The sequence below is a fragment of the Salmo trutta genome, chromosome 13 (genome assembly GCF_901001165.1).
Source record: "Salmo trutta chromosome 13, fSalTru1.1, whole genome shotgun sequence".
Classification (NCBI taxonomy): domain Eukaryota; kingdom Metazoa; phylum Chordata; class Actinopteri; order Salmoniformes; family Salmonidae; genus Salmo; species Salmo trutta.
In genome coordinates, this window is record NC_042969.1 from 14,658,893 (window position 1) to 14,677,743 (window position 18,851).

At 41.9% G+C, this 18,851-nt stretch overlaps 1 protein-coding gene and 1 long non-coding RNA gene across 2 annotated transcripts in view; both read left to right on the top strand.

The window, feature by feature from the left end:
• The window catches only part of LOC115205275 (uncharacterized), a 49,232-nt gene that overhangs the window by 3,519 nt on the left and 26,862 nt on the right, over positions 1–18,851 (top strand). Inside the window, exon 2 of the long non-coding RNA XR_003880572.1 lies at positions 8,841–8,958. This is a non-coding gene — a long non-coding RNA (uncharacterized LOC115205275). The remainder of the gene's footprint in view (positions 1–8,840; positions 8,959–18,851) is intronic.
• On the top strand, positions 14,910–16,703 carry LOC115205274 (transcription factor Sox-3). The gene has a single exon (XM_029771069.1). It carries the CDS (start codon positions 15,147–15,149, stop codon positions 16,047–16,049), a length of 903 nt encoding a protein of 300 aa, XP_029626929.1. The 5' UTR covers positions 14,910–15,146; the 3' UTR covers positions 16,050–16,703.

Consider the following 18,851-nt stretch of genomic DNA (forward strand, 5'->3'; position numbering starts at 1 on the left):
CACCCTGTGGGAAACGAACCCACAACCCTGGCGTTGCACACACCATGCTGGCATTGCAAACACCATGCTCTACCAACTGAGCCACAGGGAAGGCCCTTAGACAACCTGGTGGTCCCGGGCTCCCCCAGGATCACCATATCGATACCGAACTTAGCATGGACACCCGTTCGACATAGCGTGCTGCAGCCCAGAGCTCCTCAGCTCACTCGATCCGCCAAACTCAGCCTACCAGTGACTTGGATTACAGGCACATGCCACCGCGCCCATGATGTCAAGCAAAGAGGCACTGAGTTTGAAGGTAGGCCTTGAAATACATCCACAGGTACACCTCCAATTGACTCAAATGATGTCAATTCACCTATCAGAGCTTCTAAAGCCATGGCATAATTTTCTGGAATTTTCCAAGCTGTTTAAGGGCACAGTCAACTTAGTGTATGTAAACTTCTGACTCACTGGAATTGTGATACAGTGAGTTATCAGTGAAATAATCTGTCTGTAAACAATTGTTGGAAAAATTACTTGTGTCATGCACAAAGTAGATGTCCTAACCAACTTGCCAAAACTGTAGTTTGTTAACAAGAAGTTTGTGGCGCGGTTGAAAAACAAGTTTTAATGACTCCAACCTAAGTGTTTGTGAACTTCCGACTTCAACTGTATTTAGTAGATGTTATTGCTGGTGTAGCGAAATCCTTGTGTTTCTAGCTCCAACAGTGCAGTAGTGTCTGCCAATTCACAACAATGCAGACAAATCTAAAAGTAAAATGAATATATAAATATTAGGACGAGCAATGTCAGAGTTGCATTGACTAAAATACAGTAGAATACAGTATATACATATGAAATTAGTAAAACAGTATGTAAACATTATTAAAGTGACTAGTGTTCCATTATTAAAGTGACCAGTTATTCCATGTCTATGTACATAGGGCAGCAGCCTTTAAGGTGCAGGGTTGAGTAACCGGGTGGTAGCTGGCTAGTGATGGTTATTTAACAGTCTGATGGCCTTGAGATAGAAGCTGTCTATCGGTCCCAGCTTAGATGCACCAGTACTGACCTAGCCTTCTGGATGATAGCAGGGTGAACAGGCCTTGGCTCAGATGGTTGATGTCCTTGATGATCTTTTTGGCCTTCCTTTGACATTGGGTGCTGTAGGTGTCCTGGAGGGCAGGCAGAGTGCCCCCTATGATGCCTTGGGCAGACCGCACCACCCTCTGGAGAGCCCTGCGGTTTGGCGAGGTTCAGTTGCCCTACCAGGCGGTGATACAGCCCAACTGGATGCTCTCAATTGTGCATCTGTAAATGTTTGTGAGGGTCTTGTTCAGCCTCCTGAGATTGAAGAATCGCTGTTGCGCATTCTTCACCACACTGTGTATGTGGGTGGACCATTTATGATTGTCAGTGATGTGTACACCGAGGAACTTGAAGCTTTTCACCTTCTCCACTGCAGTCTCCAAAAGTCCACGATCAGCTCCTTTATTTTGTATGCGTTGAGGGAGAGGTTATTTTCCCGGCACCACCCCGCCAAGGCCCTCACCTCCTCCCTGTAGGCTGTCTCGTCATTGTTGGTAATCAGGGGTAATACTGTTGTGTCGTCTGCAAACTTGATGATTGAGTTGGAGGCGTGCGTGGCCATGCAGTCATGGTGAACAATGAGTACAGGAGGGGGCTGAGCACACACCCTTGTGGGGCCCCTGTGTTGAGGACCATGTAGTGGAGGTGTTGTTTCCTACCTTCAGGAATGTCCAGGACCCAGTTGCACAGGGCGGGTTTCAGTCCCACGGCCCCAAGCTTAATGATGAGCTTGGATGGTACTATGGTGTTGAAGGCTGAGCTATAGTCAATGCACATCATTCTTACATAGGTATTCCTCTTGTCCAGATGGGATAGGGCAGTGTGCAGTGCAATGGTGATTGCATCGTCTGTGGATCTATTGGGGCGGTATGCAAATTGAAGTGGGTCTAGGGTGTAAGGTAAGGTGGAGGTGATATGATCCTTAACTAGCCTCTCAAAGCACTTCATGATGACAGAAGTGAGTGCTACGGGGCGATAGTCATTTAGTTCAGTTATCTTTGCCTTCTTGGGTATAGGAACAATGGTGGACATCTTGAAGCAAGTGGGGACAGCAGACTGGGATAGGGAGAGATTGAATATGTCCATAAACACTCCAGCCAACTGGTCTGCACATGCTCTGAGGACGCGGCTAGGGATGCCATCTGGGCCGGCAGCCTTGCGAGTGTTAACACGCTTAAATGTCCTACTCACGTCGGGCACGGAGAACGAGATCCCACAGTCCTTGGGAGCGGGCCGCGTCGGTTGCACTGTGTAATCCTCAAAGCAGGTGAAGAAGGTATTTAGCTTGTCGAGGAGCAAGATGTCAGTGTCTGCAACATGGCTGGTTTTTCTTTTGTAATCCGTGATTGTCTGCAGACCCTGCCACATACATCTCATGTCTGAGCCATTTTTGCCTGTTTGATTGCCTTACGGTGGGAATAACTACAATGTTTGAATTCAATCATATTAACAATTACCTTGCCGTGGTTAAATGCGGTGGTTCGCACTTTCAGTTTTCAGCGAATGCTGCCATCTATCCACGTTTTTTGGTTTGGGTATACACTTCCTGATGAACTCAGTCACTGTGTCCGTGTATACGTCAATGTTATTCTCAGAGGCAACCTGTAACATATCCCAGTCCGCGTGATCAAAACAATCTTGAAGCATGGATCTGGCAGTCCGACTGATATATCTGGGTTTGCTGGATGGTAGGAGAACACTACCTGCCCCAATGCATAGAGCCAACTGTAAAGTTTGGTGGAGGAGGAATAATGGTCTGGGGCTGTTTTTCATGGTTTGGGCTTGGCTCCTTAGTTCCAGTGAAGGGCAATGTTAACACTACAGCATACAATGACATTCTAGACTTTTCTGTGCTTCCAACTTTGTGGCATCAGTTTGGGGAAGGCCCTTTTCTGTTTACGCATGACAATGCCCCCGTGCAGAAAGCGAGGTCCATACAGAAATAGTTTGTCGAGATCGGTCTGGAAGAACTTGACTGGCCTGCACAGAGCCCTGACCTCAACCACATCGAACACCTTTGGGATTAATTGGAACGCCGACTGCGAGCCAGGCCTAATTTCCCAACATCAGTTCCCAACCTCACTAATGCTCTTGTGGCTGAATGTAAGAAAGTCCCTGCAGCAATGTTCCAACATCTAGTGGAAAGCCTTCTCAGAAGAGTGGAGGCTGTTATAGCTGCAAAGGGAGGGACCAACTCCATATTAATGGCCATGATTTTGGAATAAGATGTTCGACGAGCAGGTCTACCTTTGGTCATATAGTGTATGTGTCCTTCTGACTGAGATCCTCTTCATTCAATCCCCTGTACAAGTGAAAGACACTGGCTCTGAACGTAGTGTCACAAAGCACACCATGACAAACCATTAGGATTATAGCACCCAGGACCATAGATACGTTAGTTAGTCTATTCCTAGATATTGATAGTACTCCTAAAAGCCTGTTTCCCCCATTCAATGTTCTCTGTCAGTAATATACAGAACCTAATGTCCCGTAAGTGTGATTTGATCCTGTCTGTTTCAGTGGAGGCTGCTGAGGGGAGGACAGCTCGTAAAAATATCTGGAACGGAGCAAATGGAATGGGACCAAACCCATAGAAACCATGTGTTTGATATATTTTATGCCATTCCAACGATTCCACTCCAGCCATTACCACGAGCCTGTCCTCCCCAGTGAAGGTGCCATCAGCCTCCTGTGGTCTGTTTATTTTCCAGAATGGTGTCAGTTCTGATGTAATGGTCATGTGGTGGGAAGTGTGTTTTTGAGGGGGTATCTGTATTTTCGAATGTTCCGTGTTAAACCCCCAAAAAAATATTTGTCCTCATTCCAGACTTTCCTTACTGCTTATGTAGACCACGCCCATGTTCAATTGATTTTCATACATTTGGTTACGTTACAGGCTTGTTCTAAAATGGATCAAATTAATTGTTTTCCTAATCAATCTACATACGATACCCCATAATGACAAAGCAAAAACAGGTTTTTAGACATTTTTGGCAATGTATTAAAAATTAAAAACAGAAATACCTTATTAACATAAGTATTCAGGCCCCTTGCTATGAGACTCGAAATTGAGCTCAGGTGCATCCTGTTTCCATTGGATATGATTTGGAATGGCACACACCTGTCTATATAAGGTCCCACAGTTGACATTGCATGTCAGAGCAAAAACCAAGCCTTGAGGTCGAAGGAATTGTCAGAGAGCTCTGAGACAGGATTGTGTCGAGGCACAGATCTGGGGAAGGGAACTAAAACATTTCTGCAGCATTGAAGGTCCCCAAGAACACAGTGGCCTCCATCATTCTTAAATGGAAGAAGTTTGGAACCACAAAGATTCTTCTTAGAGCTGGCCGCCCTGCAAAAGTGAGTAATTGGGGGAGAAGGGCCTTGGTCAGGGAGATGACAAGGAACCCGCTGGTCACTCTGACAGAGCTCCAGAATTCCTAGGTGGTGATGGTAGAAGGACAATCATCTTTGCAACACTCCACCAATCAGGCCTTTATGGTAGAGTGGCCAGACGGAAGCCACTCCTCAGTAAAAGGCACATGACAGCCCGCATGGAAATTGCCAAAAGGCACCTAAAAGACTCAGATTATGAGAAACATGATTCTCTGGTCTGATGAAACCAACTCTTTGGCCTGAATGCCAAGCGTCACTTCTGGTGGAAACCTGGCACCATCCGTACGGTGAAGCATGGTGGTGGCAGCATAATGCTGTGGGGACGTTTTTCAGCGGCAGGGACTGGGAGACTAGTCATGATCAAGAGAGACCCTTGATGAAAACCTGCTCCAGAGTGCTCAGGACCTCAGAAGGTTCACCTTCCAACAGGACAATGACCCTAAGCACACAGCCAAGACAATGCAGGAATGGCTTCAGGACAAGTCTCTGAATGTTCTTGAGTGACCCATCCAGAGCCCTGACTTGAACCCGATCGAACATCTCTGAAGAGACCTGAAAATGGCTGTGTAGCGACACTCCCCATCCAACCTGACAGAGTTTGAGAGGATCTGAAGAGAAGAATGGGGAAACTCCCCAAATAGACTTGAGGATGTTATCCCTGCCAATGGTGCTTCAACAAAGTAAGGAGTAAAGGTTCTGAATACTTATGTAAATGTAGTTTTTCTATATTTCATAAATTTGCCCAAATTTCTAAAAACCTGTTTTTGCTTGTCATTATGGGGTATTCTGTGTAGATTGATGAAAAACTATTTAATACATTTTAGAATAAGGCTGTAACGTAACAACATTTTGAAAAAGTAAAGGGGTCTGAATACTTTCTGAATGCACTGTATGTTTATAGACCCTGGTAAGGCAGTGAGTGAGTTGATGTCTTGCTACCTCTGGAGCACTAGCGGTTCTGGGGGGGGGAGGGGGGTTGCCCCTGTGACAACAATTTTGGACCCCCTTCTAGCCCCCCTAAATGTGGAGTATGAAATAATTTTTACATAACTAATTTTTGCTATCGTTCTTTTTTTACATCCGTTATTAGACAGTGGCAACGATGATGATTATGAACATGGTATTTTGCCTGCTAATGCCTGCAATGCAGTGAATAAAACGATATGACAACAATAACGTCTAATGTAACTGGCCCCTCTAACAGTACAACTGGCCCCAGCTTGCCAAACCCCCACCCAGTTGAAATGGTCTAGAACCGCCATTGCTCTGGAGATCCAGCCGGCAGCACAGTCCTCTGTCTCACCTCTCAAAGTGAGCTCAGCTCACCCCTCGTTACCTCAGGAAAGGTGCCACCAGCAGCACCCTCCTTTCAGACTCAGGCCAGGCCATCCATTATCCTGTCAACACTCCTACTTCCCCACCTTAGTTTGGGCTGAATTTAGAACACTGTCTGTAATGAAACCACCAGTAATCGCCCAAACGCATCTCGTCACGCTCAAGGTAATTAATATATTTGGAGGGCGATGGCTAACTCTTAATTAAATTATGCCTCTTTTAATGAGACCGTGACTGAGACTAAATGTATGGCCACTATCTCCATTATCAAGTGCTTGGTGCGCAACAGAGATTTGTCATTTTCCTCCAAATCACTCGCAGATTAGGTTTAATGACGCTCATGATTAATCTATCAATTTATACTTGTTTGTTTCTCTCTTAAACATATAATAAATTACATTTTGTAATTACCTCAGCCAGCTTTGGCTACTGTAAAAGCCTCCATTTCTGCAATTAATGCACAAAGTATTCCTATTATATATACATTTTTAGGGAAAATACAGATAACTTCATGGTATTAATCATATTACAAAATTGGATGTTTTTAATTAATTCAAGATACACTCCGAAAATTAATTGCGCATTCTCACAATACTATCTTAAACTAATGAAGGCTCGACAAAGAGACTGTTTAATTTTTTTTTAAAGGGGCCAGATTAGTGGGATCTCAATTATGGCTAAAACAAAAGCCAGTCGCTTGCTAGGGCATGGCGCAAAGAAAGAAAATGACGCTTCAGCACTTTCTCCCAAACAAAAAAAGGAGAACGTTTCTATTGTTTTTGGGGAACTGTAGAACATGGCAATGATTCAAAAGATACACGAGAAATAATGAGTGCTGTAATTAGCCATGCAGTAGGCAATAACAGTCTTTAAAATGATAATGCAGAGTAGACAGAGGTGGTTCATAAAAGGTGATTTACAGGCGACAACATCACTAAACAGGATGGCATCAGCCTGCAGACAGACAGGGTATTGTGTTATAACCTCAGCAGCCTGGGGTTGAACAATGGCATTAAGCATACTGTACACTTAGAAGTTAAGGTGTCTTGAAGAACCTTTTGGGTTGTCACACCGGAAGCTCCTTGAGAAAACCCCTCTGAAAGTGGCCTTTCAAGAACCCCTTCTGAAAGGGTATTCGACGAACCCCTGTGTAAAGGTTCAAACCAGAATTGAAGCTACAAAACTGTCAAGTGTTCAACCTGAACATATAAGGCAGAACAGATTAACAGGAATTATATTTATGTTAATATCTATCTTAAAACCACGCCCCTACTAAGCCTCGCCTCCACTCCAGGGTTCCTCCAAGGAACCCTTTGCTACATTGAACCATTAAAAGTTTCCTCCAAGAACCTCTAAAAAACCCGAAGTTGCAAATATGAACCATTGACTAGCAATCCACAAGGTTACAGACCACCACATATACAGTGCTACAGTTAATACAGAAAGGAGATGGATGGAGGTGATTGGCCCATAGGGTCAATTGAGATGATAGAGATTACAACACATTTTAATACGAGGGCATTTTCAGTAGAGGAAGTTCTCAGCAACCGAATCTGATCTCACGCAAACCTAGAAGTAGTCATGTTACATCCTCATTTTAAAACAATGGATTGTTATAACAGCCAGCTTGATTCAGTGGCTCGGTAGAAAAAAACATATGACATTTTCTGCTTAATTAAAACTGAATCAAAATTTGCTTTGAATGGTCATGATCTTATAATTCCGGGTATTTTAGTATTATTTTTTTTTAATTTAACGCACCATATACCAAATGTGCTGTTATGGATGTTTTTTTAATTGTCCATACTAAAAGTAAGGGATTATTGTTTTAAAATGTGCTCTAGGGAGCAAATTGAAAGCGTATATTCATTTAAAATGCTTATTTTCTAATGCCCTTTTTATGTGACATACGTTCATTAAGGCTTTGAGGTACATTGGTCAATAACCCTTATATAAAATGCATATTTTACTTAAGGAGTCCTTCAGGCATCACAAAATGATTGCCTACCATTGCCTTGACTAAGTCTATTCAACATATTCACACATTAAGTGTGTGTTATATATTCTAAAAAGACAAGTAAACAACCCATTATGTTTTAGCGTTTGCAATAGTCATTTAAAATAACCTATTCTAGAGAGGAAGCAGGTATTGCTACAGCCTGACTAAATTTAGGCCTGTGCCCAGGAGGTTGGTGGCACCTTAATTGGGGAGGACGGGCTCGTGGTAATGGCTGGAGCAGAATCAGTGGAATGGAATCAAATACATCAAACACATGGTTTGATGCCATTCCCTTATTATGAGCCGTCCTCCCCTAGGCAGCCTCCACTGGGCCTGAGAGTTGTAGCTCAAAAGTGACTGCATCTTGTGTCTGTGAGGTGAGCTGCTGTCTTCTCAGTGAGTGTGTGCATGTGTATTGGTGAGTAAGCAGGGTGGGTGTGCTTGAGAAAAAGTGTTTATGGTTCCGACCACGAGTACGACACCAAGCAAGAGCAATAAATCCCAAGGTGGCGAGCCTCAGGACACTCTCTTGGCTAAGTGAGATGGAGCAGAGAGAGTGCTGGGTGGTCACGCCTTGTCTGCTGATGACAGTGATGGGTTAAAGAGATTACACCAGGGTCTCTGTGTGTCAGCAGCCGTGGGCCGGCCCTCCTCACACTGAAACACAATGAGCAACGACATGCTTGGGCTGCTGGGGGGGGCCTCCGTTTCAGGCATTCCTCACAAACAGCTACAGGGGGGAAATAACATGTTGCATGTTGTCTTTGCTTCTCAGCTCATCTGAGACCCTTATATTCCAGCGGGCCCAACAAGGTGGCCAGTTGGGTGGTGGTGGTGAGTGCGGACGTAATATAACGTCTCAGAGCTGAGCTGAGTCTCATCGGTACAATGACAACACACCAAATGACTCATCTGAAGCAGTGGCAAGACCTTTTCATTAGCCCTGGTGGACAGACGACACACCACTAAAGCTCGTTGGCAGCCTGTGAAAAAGGGAAATGAGTTCTGTTCTGAATGCTTGTTTTTCTTCTCTTTGAAGGTATGAAGGACAGGCCCTCTGTCTTAATGACTGACTGACTCGCAGACATGGCTTTCAACAACATGGTCGGTCCTAGAGGAGGAAGTGATGCTCTAACAGTCACACGACCCAACACACGGTGAGTTGAATAGAGCCCCCTTCTCCTTTCCCCATCTCTCTCGATTCATTAGGCCAGACTACATTGCAATAGCAACGTAGCTCAAGGTTTGCTATGAAGGAACCATGAGTATAAGTGTGGGTGCAGAGACAGTTAGCGGTGAAGGACACGTCCACTGCCACTGCTTCATCCTCTGGTTCACAGTCACCCAGCCCTCCTGGGGGAAGTGGGATGCATGAGGATGCATTGAGAGCAGTGAGAGCAGGGATGCTACACATACAGGCCTGTCTTCCACCATTAGCGTGGAATTACCAAATGTTTAAGAGTTGTTGCATAGTCTGTTCTCTGCCATGTGTTCATAGAGAGAGGGGGGTGCAGACAATCTCTTCTGTTTTATTTTGAAATTAAATGATTTCGTTTTTCTTTTATGGAGCTCACATATTTCCTAAATATGTATTTACAGATGGCTTACACTCCTTGTCATCGACTGTTTCTCGAAATGGTGCTAACGTAATGGATAAATGTTAAATGAACCGTGAACAAATGAATCTCTGCTAATAGTGCACTGTCCAACTACTTGATGTGCTACAGGGATGTACAAGCTGCTGCATGATGCGAACTAGTGTGATAGATATCGGGAGGATTACGAAACAGTCAGTGATTCGCAAGTGATGATGTTGTTCATCGTTAGCAATAAACCGCAACATTTTAGTATCTTATTGTCTGTAACTGACACTTAACCTTTGGTGTTCCATAGGCTATTACGCAAGGCACGTCATGGTCTTAATAACAGTCTATAGACAGCCGATTGAAAATATACTGTACAAAAATATGAATAAGAATAATGACTATTAATTAACATTATTTTATAAATTCATTAACAACATGTATGCCCTTTAGTTTTATTCATAGACATAGAAAATGTATTTTTTTTTATTATATATTCATCATTATTTAACTTTGCAAAATCATTAATTTGGGTGATTCAAAGCTATGGTCATTTTGTCAATGTAATTAGCACATTATGTAATCTCTGGTGAAATGTGATTAGAAGCTAAAATGATTCCACAGTCAGTAATGACCTTGCATTACATACAGACATTAAACACGTTAAAATATATACGCAGCAAGGCATGCGGTTAATAACATTAAATATCTACAGGAGCATGAGTTCGTTCAAATGTTACGACTTTTACAACAAATGAGGGTAGTAACCCCGCTCTACCGCCCTTCCTTGAAGTGGCCCGTGCATATTATTTTACCTGTGGTAAAACGAGGGAAGACGCAACCATTTACACTGACACAATGGGAACAGCAGACCGTGTGTAAATTGCATCTTCATTTGCATTCCTGGTCCAAAAATCATGCAAATCTTAATGAGACAGTCTCTATTGTGGCTGTAATTGAAAAGCCATTCTTTGTTAATTACTGTTTCTCAAAGGCCTTGTCCGCAGTCACTGAGCTGAAACAAAAAAGTTATTGATTCCAGAGGCCGTGGGGTTTAAATGGACATCTAACGCAATGGTTTATAGTCTGTTTGAGGGGATATCCATATTTTCCCAGGCCAAAATGATAGTTTTCCCCCTTGGACTAAATAAAGAACGGTGGGGATCCGTTTCGCATTTCTAACCGCACATGTTCTCTTTTAATGTATGCCAACAAAGCCTATAGCCAGCAACCAAACCACTGTTATTTATTAATCAGTCTATTGATAAGACTAGTTAAATACCGCAGATAACTCTCTCTATTCATATTGGGGGATTTAAATCAGTATATAGTATTTATTCAAATTATAAAACAAATACACTGCCACGTCTAATATATTTCTTTTCAGTGGGGATATTATAGAATATTAAGTTTACCATGCGCCTTCCAGCACATTGTCCGTCCTGAATTCAATTTCTCTGACCAAAAGCCCTATTCAGTAAGCTTACATAGGGACATTGTGCAGACTAACTGCATGCCCTTTCAATGGGGGAATTAATGCACCTTTTGTGTCAATTAGACCGAATTAGAATGAATTTTAAGTCGCCTAAAGCCCTGCGCAAATATCGTTGTTCATTATATACTTTTTAGTAGGCTATATCCTCTTATCATATTGTGCGGATATGCGATAGCGGGCTTTTCTGTAATTTCCATATTGTTTATTTACTGCTCATTAATACGATTCAGATCAGGAGTGAAATAGAGATTATTCAACATGATGGGTCGTAAATGTATTAGTCTTTCATTTGAGGAATACGTTTTTATTCAATCATTTTTATTAAAAAAAAAACGGTATACATTGGACTATAAAAGAAAAATGACTTGAAGGGTTACCCAAGCTTGTTCCTGTCAGTGAATGGGAGCTCTTGGCCAATTGTTGCTGAGAGGCCTTCTGTGGGGGCTGATGCAGTTTATCGAAAGAGGTTTTAGTGTGTCTTGGTTTATATTTTATAAGACTTGATTAAAAATATAGTATTTTCATTTGTCACTCAATTGCTGCATCCCTTGGTGTTGCATGACAAGTTAATCCAATTAAAATGTAGGGCTTGTTCAGAAATAAACGAATATCAGATATGGTAACTCAGCTGGCATTGTTTGCATGCTGGTTGCACATTACTCTGCATACCTGAACATTCACACATTTCCTCCAAACACTTTCAACAGTGTGTTTCTGCAAGCCGTGACGCTGCAGGCCATGGGGCCCGAGGGGCATGGAGCTCGCGAGGCCGAACACTGGCAGGCTTTGCTGGTGGTCCTCCTCGCCCTCCGCTTTCGTTAATTAGGAAATGAGGTGCACAGAGGCCCTCATTACCGAACCCCGGGTAACTTCGAGTTTTCCTTTTCCCGCTGTCTGGTCGATTTCCATAAGAAGATTACAAGCGGATAAGTTTGTGAATCTTCCCAGATAAACAAATAACTGCTTTCTGAATTAGATGGGTTAACCCAAGCACTAATTAGAGGTTAGCGACAAGTCCTGTGCTCTGTTGATGGCGGATCAATCAACAAAGCTTTTCAATTGATTAACGTCTAGGTTAATCAATATGTTGTTCTATGAGCTGGATAGCAAGTGTTGAACTGCGTTTCTATGGTATTGATTTACATTCATACTGTGTATTCAACTAAATTGAATGTAGGCTACTCTTTCTCTGACAGACATGTTTTGAAAGTGAATTCCATTCGTTAGATTTATTAAAGGTCCAATGCAGCCGTTTGTATCTCAATATCAAATCATTTCTGGGTAACAATGAAGTAAGTACCTTACACTGTGATGGTTTTTAATGAAAATTGTGAAAAATAAACTACAATTGCTTCTTAGCAAACAGCAATTTCTCAGTAATTTTGCTAGTACTGCCTGGGAGTGGCCTGAGTGGGGAGGGGAAAACTGAAAACTAGCTGTTATTGACAGAGGCTTGGAACTCTCTTTCTTATTGGTCTATTAACTCATCTACCACCTAGGGAAGTCACCAAGCAGGCCAAAACTCCATCCCATCAAAACAGGCTGAAATTTCAGGTGGTCTTTGCAAACAGCTCTTACACTAAAAGGGCATTATCATAATTTTTTACAATTTCACAGTATTATTCCAACCTCATAGTGTGGAAATACATACAAAACATGGGGAAATCACGTTTTTGACTGCACTTGGCTTTTAAATCAAATGTAATATCCCCCTATATTTCGACATCATCAGCTTGGGTGTGGCGGCAGGTGTCCTAGTGGTTAGAGCGTTGGACTAGTAACCGAAAGGTTGCGAGATTGAATCCCTGAGCTGACAAGGTAAAATTCTGTCGTGCTGCCCCTGAACAAGGCAGTTAAGCCACTGTTCCTAGGCCCTCATTGAAAATAAGAATTTGTTCTTAACTGACTTGCCTAGTTAAATAAAGGTTTTTAAAAAAAATGTAGGCTTGTCTATTACATCAGATTGTTATGGGTACATGGACTATAGATTATATTATTTAATGTCAAGCCTTGATAATTATTTTGTTGTAAATCGTATGCTATTCTGTTGAAAAGAGGTGACAATAGTCTATTTAAAGTTTTGATATCAAATAATCTCACCTTTCGATTTTGAAATCCAATTCACATGCATAAATATGCTTACCCATGATATCAATAAATTAGATGGGTTCCTGAAATAAAACATAGACATTTGGAACTTCTTTAGATGTAATAGTGAGGTCATTAGTGTGCAGAATTCCTTTTCGTTAATATTTCAAATCCTTAATCGCTCCCAGATCTGTGGTGCTCAATATTGAGTGGCGGAGGTATTGATTTGGGACGTTTTTGATGGGCGAAGGACGTGTAGTCATTAGCAGGTGTCAAGATTTCACGAGGGCTGGGAGAAAATCTCACCTCTGTTTCAACTGCTAAACAGGAACCGTGTGTTTCGGGTCCATATTAATAACCATTAGCACTGCAGAGTGAAAACGTTTTACGCACAAGAGCTGTCGAATTTCACGACGAAGTAGCGTAAATATATATTAACTTTCTCAGAGCACCAATCCATCCTTCCTTCAAAACAAAGTCTTGAGAGGGAGGCTGTAGGCAGTCTTCTCTCCACAAGAGGTCGTTGATGTATCAAGGTTTTATCTTTCGCCGCTGTACCGTTCCCAATGTTGGCTGTTTTGAGAATTGGCTGCTGAGATGAAACCAAAACTAGTCGAGAAATAGAAAGTGAATCCGCACTTGCAAACATCAATGGACATGGTAAACAAAACATTTAATCCAATATTGTGCCAATTACGCACACGTACTGTGCAGTTTATTTTAAGTAACCAACATTTACATTTAAAACATCTTCAGTGTCATGCTGTTTTGATTAATCAGACTTTTTGTCAATATGTTAATTTAATAAATACATTCTAATTCAATTCATGATAAATCCCCATTTGAAAATGACAAGCACACACATTTTCAATGTATTAACAAATTGTTTACTGTCTGACATTGGCTGCAATTGAAATGGTATTTACAAAAACACTTCTGTATGAAGGAGCACGCTAACCTCAAGTTATATATAGATGCCAATCTACAATTCCAAGCTATTATCTTGATATTTAAGGAGGGGCGAGTATTCATGAATGAATGGAGAGAATAATACCACTTTTCTGCCTCGATATTTGCCTTGCACTCATAGGTCTATCTATACAGGCATTGGAACCACGCCTCCAGTCACCACTTGAATGGGATTATTTGATTTCCACCTTTTTCTTTATCAAGACCGTTTAGAAATTATGAAGTTACGTCTGTAATGACATGATTTGCTAGAGTTTTATGCATGGTTTATTTTTTTATGATCAGTCATGTCTATGGCACGTACAAACTCAAACCTATATATTTAACTATTAGGATAATATATTTGATGATCAAGTTGACTTGAATTGTCGACGTGATCCGTTGCATCAAACTTATTCGTTTCATTTTAAAACCCTAAAACCCTAAATAGGCTATGATTCAGTTTGTTTCAGTAAGATTTCAGCCATTTTCGAAAATGTTTCCTGCATGTGATGTAACTTACATTTTAACGTCTCAATATACATATATACATGTATAGTTTGTTTGAATTACTTCAGATTAACTATAATTAAGCAATAAGGCCAGAGGAGGTGTTGTATATGGCCAATATACCACGGCTACGGGCTGTTCTTATGCATGACGCAACAAACCCAGAGGTGCCTTATTGCTATTATAAACTGGTTACCAACATAATTAGACAATAAAATAAATGTTTTGTCATACCCATGGTATACGGTATGATATACCACGGCTGTCAGCCAATCAGCATTCAGGGGTCGAACCACCTAGTTTTTAATCTAATTTAACTGTTTTATAAGGTGTTCTTTATGTATAAAGTAGAATCTATCCCTTTCCTTCTACAACTCCAACCCCAAATAGAGCACTGTCCAACTCAATTCGGTAGACGAAGCCGTGCTGTGATTGGTCGGGAGCAACGCATTGTTTCGCTGTCAATCCAAATCACATGACCCGGGAACTAATAACAGCTGAGGTTGGCGGACAAGTTTGCGGAGTTCTGTTTCAGAGCGAACTGATGAGCACTGAGAAATTGGAAGCACCTGAAAAACTAACATTGCCTGAGCTTCTTTTGACAACTTTTTTCCCCCCCTCACATGAGACTGGTCAGTACTATTTCTATCTCTCTTGTCTTTTGACGGCATTTTGTTCAACTTTATCCACACCTGAGAGTGAACATTTCAAAGCCGTTTGAATGTATAACATGATGGAAACCGAGATCAAGAGCCCACTCCCGCAGTCCAATTCGGGCTCAGCCGCGGGCAACAAGAACAACAGTGCCAACGACCAGGACCGGGTGAAGCGGCCTATGAATGCTTTCATGGTGTGGTCTCGTGGACAGCGGAGAAAGATGGCACAAGAGAACCCTAAAATGCACAACTCTGAGATTAGCAAGCGGCTCGGTGCAGACTGGAAACTTTTGACCGACGCGGAGAAGAGACCCTTCATCGACGAGGCCAAGCGTCTGCGCGCCATGCACATGAAGGAACATCCGGATTACAAATACCGTCCCCGCAGGAAGACCAAGACCCTGCTCAAGAAAGACAAGTATTCTTTGCCTGGAGGACTTCTGGCGCCAGGTGCCAACGCTGTCAACAACGGCGTCTCGGTGGGACAGCGGATGGACAGTTATGCTCACATGAATGGCTGGACAAACAGTGCGTACTCCCTCATGCAGGACCAGTTGGCCTACCCTCAGCATCACAGCATCAACAGCCCTCAGATCCAGCAGATGCACCGGTATGAGATGGCAGGGCTTCAGTACCCCATGATGTCCTCGGCGCAGACCTACATGAACGCAGCATCCACGTACAGCATGTCCCCCGCATACACGCAGCAAACCTCCAGTGCCATGGGCTTGGGTTCCATGGCCTCCGTGTGCAAGACCGAGCCGAGCTCACCACCTCCGGCGATTACTTCTCACTCCCAGAGAGCGTGTTTGGGGGACCTGAGGGATATGATCAGCATGTACCTGCCTCCCGGTGGCGACAGCGCGGATCACGCGTCCCTGCAGACCAGTCGGTTACACAGTGTACATCCGCACTATCAGACCGCGGGGACTGGCGTGAACGGAACGCTACCCCTAACCCACATTTGAAAAAAATGACTATAAACTAAAGTACTTCGTATACTTGAACATTTTGATTGCTAAAATAATCGCCGTTCAGTAGTTAAAAAAAAAAAATAATAATAATACATTTTATTTTTTCGCAATGAGTTGTCCATTTTAAAGCATTTTAAAACTACATATCCTGGACTGAAACTGACTGTTCAGTCCACCAGAGTAAATTGCATTGCAAATAGGCTTTTATCATGATTTATAAGCAATCAACTTCTGTAGAAGAATTGGACTTCTATATTTTAATAATGCCATCATATTTTCTCTGAAAAAGGCATCTGGCCTCGTGAAGAGGCGTTGTATTTCAGAAAAGCTGGATTGAGTTTGTTCATACGTGTTTACAATTAATTTGTAGAATGTCAGTGTCGGCTGTGTCCAAATCTTTGTAGTCTTTTTCTTCATGACCTAGGTTTTAATGAAATGTAAGACTGCGGGTCGCAAGTGCAAGTTTTTTATTTATAGTAATTTTTTAAAATGTTATAATGTTCCATTTGTTTGAAATTTTTCTGTGGTTTTTAGTCAGGTTAACCCATATCATGGGCCAAGAGGAGGTTTTATTTAAAACTGACGTTTCTACTTATTTTAAGACCATCCTCTATTCTTAAATGATGAATAAATTTGTACGAAACAAGATTACTGAGTCATGTGTGTTTTGGTGATTGTGTGGGGTATGAGCCACCTGATGAGTACTTGTCGATAGGGGATGTGACGTGAGTTTGATGGGTGAAATCTGTCAGGTATCATAGGAAATGCCGCTTCACAGAATGAAATGAGTGTAACGTTGAAAAGCAAAGTGATTTATCTTAGGCGATGGGTCTAACGAAGTGTGACTAATGAGAACTCAAAACATGACGGATGAACACGGTCTTGTATAACTAAAGTTTTCATCACCTCTTCCACCTAAAATAGGCCCACCTAAAATAGGCCTACTGCAAACACTAATTTTAGTAAATAAAAATATACGTTCATTTAGACTTTAAAGTGTTGCATAGCCCAATATTGTTTTGGATAATTCTGTTAACTTTAATGATCAGCATAATCTCTTCCAAGTATCGAAATATAGGCTTCTTTTCTCCTAACTTTGGTTGCGGTGAACAATTTTTCCGATGACTAGGCATAACTAAATACACGGGTATCTGACTGGTTACTCACTTATGCAATTTTGTTGTGCATGGCTGGGACTTGGAGAAATACGGCATCACCTATAATATGTTAATGTCAAAGACAATGGGCCTATAAAAAGTGTAGGTCTGACATTTCATTTTATTGCTGACTTATTTAATTTTTTTCTGAAAAGCTAAATTGTTAAATTTACTCATCTGAATTTAACTTACTGATTTGCTTGTAGGCCCATTGGGCTGCTTTAACCAATAGCATAACTTTCGTTTCTTACCAAACCATGACATATAACTTAGGCTACTCAATATAGTGTATTTCGAAATGGAATTTTTGTCGATTGGGTATTTACTGTAGTCCGGTTGATTCTGTGGAATGTGTTCTCTGAATGGTTCTGTCATAAGTTATGGTGAACTATGAAGGCTGCGTTGACTCATAATCTAATCGTTTATAACGCTCCTTTTCACTGTGGATGGAGTTCAGCAAAGTCTTTCCAATATTGACTTTGGATCCTTTATACATAGTCATATCAGATGGCAAAGTGAATATAGGGAGGCCTACCTGTAAATCCACTCCTTTACTGTGCACAGTTTATCGCCAACATGTTCAATGGGGTGAATAATGAGTGTGAACACGCATATTTGGTTTATTTTATTAGGATCCCCATTAGCCGACGTCAATAGCGTCAGCTAGTCTTCCAGATGTCCAGTCTTACTAGGGTCAGGCACAAGAAAAAATACTTAACAATGTACATACATTAAAACAGTGTGTGCATCTATCCGTTATACATACACACAAAAAAATAGGTCACATGGGGAGAAGCGTTTTGCAGTGAGGTGTTTATTTGTTTTTGAAACCAGGTTCTGTCCACTTGCGCTATATGAGATGGGAGTTCCACGCAATCATGGCTCTGTATAATACTTTGTTTCCTTGAATTTGTTCTGGACCTGGGGACTGTGAAAAGACCCCTTGTAGCGTGTGTGTAAGTTGACTGCAAACAAAATGGAAATTCCAACAATGTTTCTTATAAAAACAAGAAGCTCTTGGCCAAGAGAGACTGGCATACATTAGTCGTGTCTATTATAGCCCTTGGTTGAAGCTCAGTGTTAAATTCAAATGTCCCTGCCAATATGACACCAATATTGATGAAAATTCGCAAATCAATTTGATTGGAGGTTATGAACACACTCCCTGCCTCTCATTCGTCCGTTACCGAGAACCATAGAGCAGATTTTTAACAAGGTCGTTAGCATTAGGGCGGCAGGTATCCTAGTGGTTAGAGCGTTGGGCCAGTAACCAGAAAGGTTGCTAGATCGAATCCCCAAGCTGACAAGGTAAAAATGTGTCGTTCTGCCTCTGAACAAGGCAGTTAACCCACTGTTCCTAGGCTGTCATTGTAAATAAGAATTTGTTCTTAACTGACTTGCCTAGTTAAATAAAATTAGGGTCGTCAGACATTTTTTTTTGGATAACATGGGTCCTATTATGCCTGGCGAAAACCAAACACTGCATTCCAGTAAGAACCTTATACAGTGTGATGGTTTGGAGATTCTTTCCTTTCTCGGTACCTGGAAGACTTGCCTTAATAGAAGGAACCATGAATTCTACAGGAGAATGTCAGGCCATCTGTCTGTGAGCTGAAGCGCAGCCAGCTTGTCAAGCAGC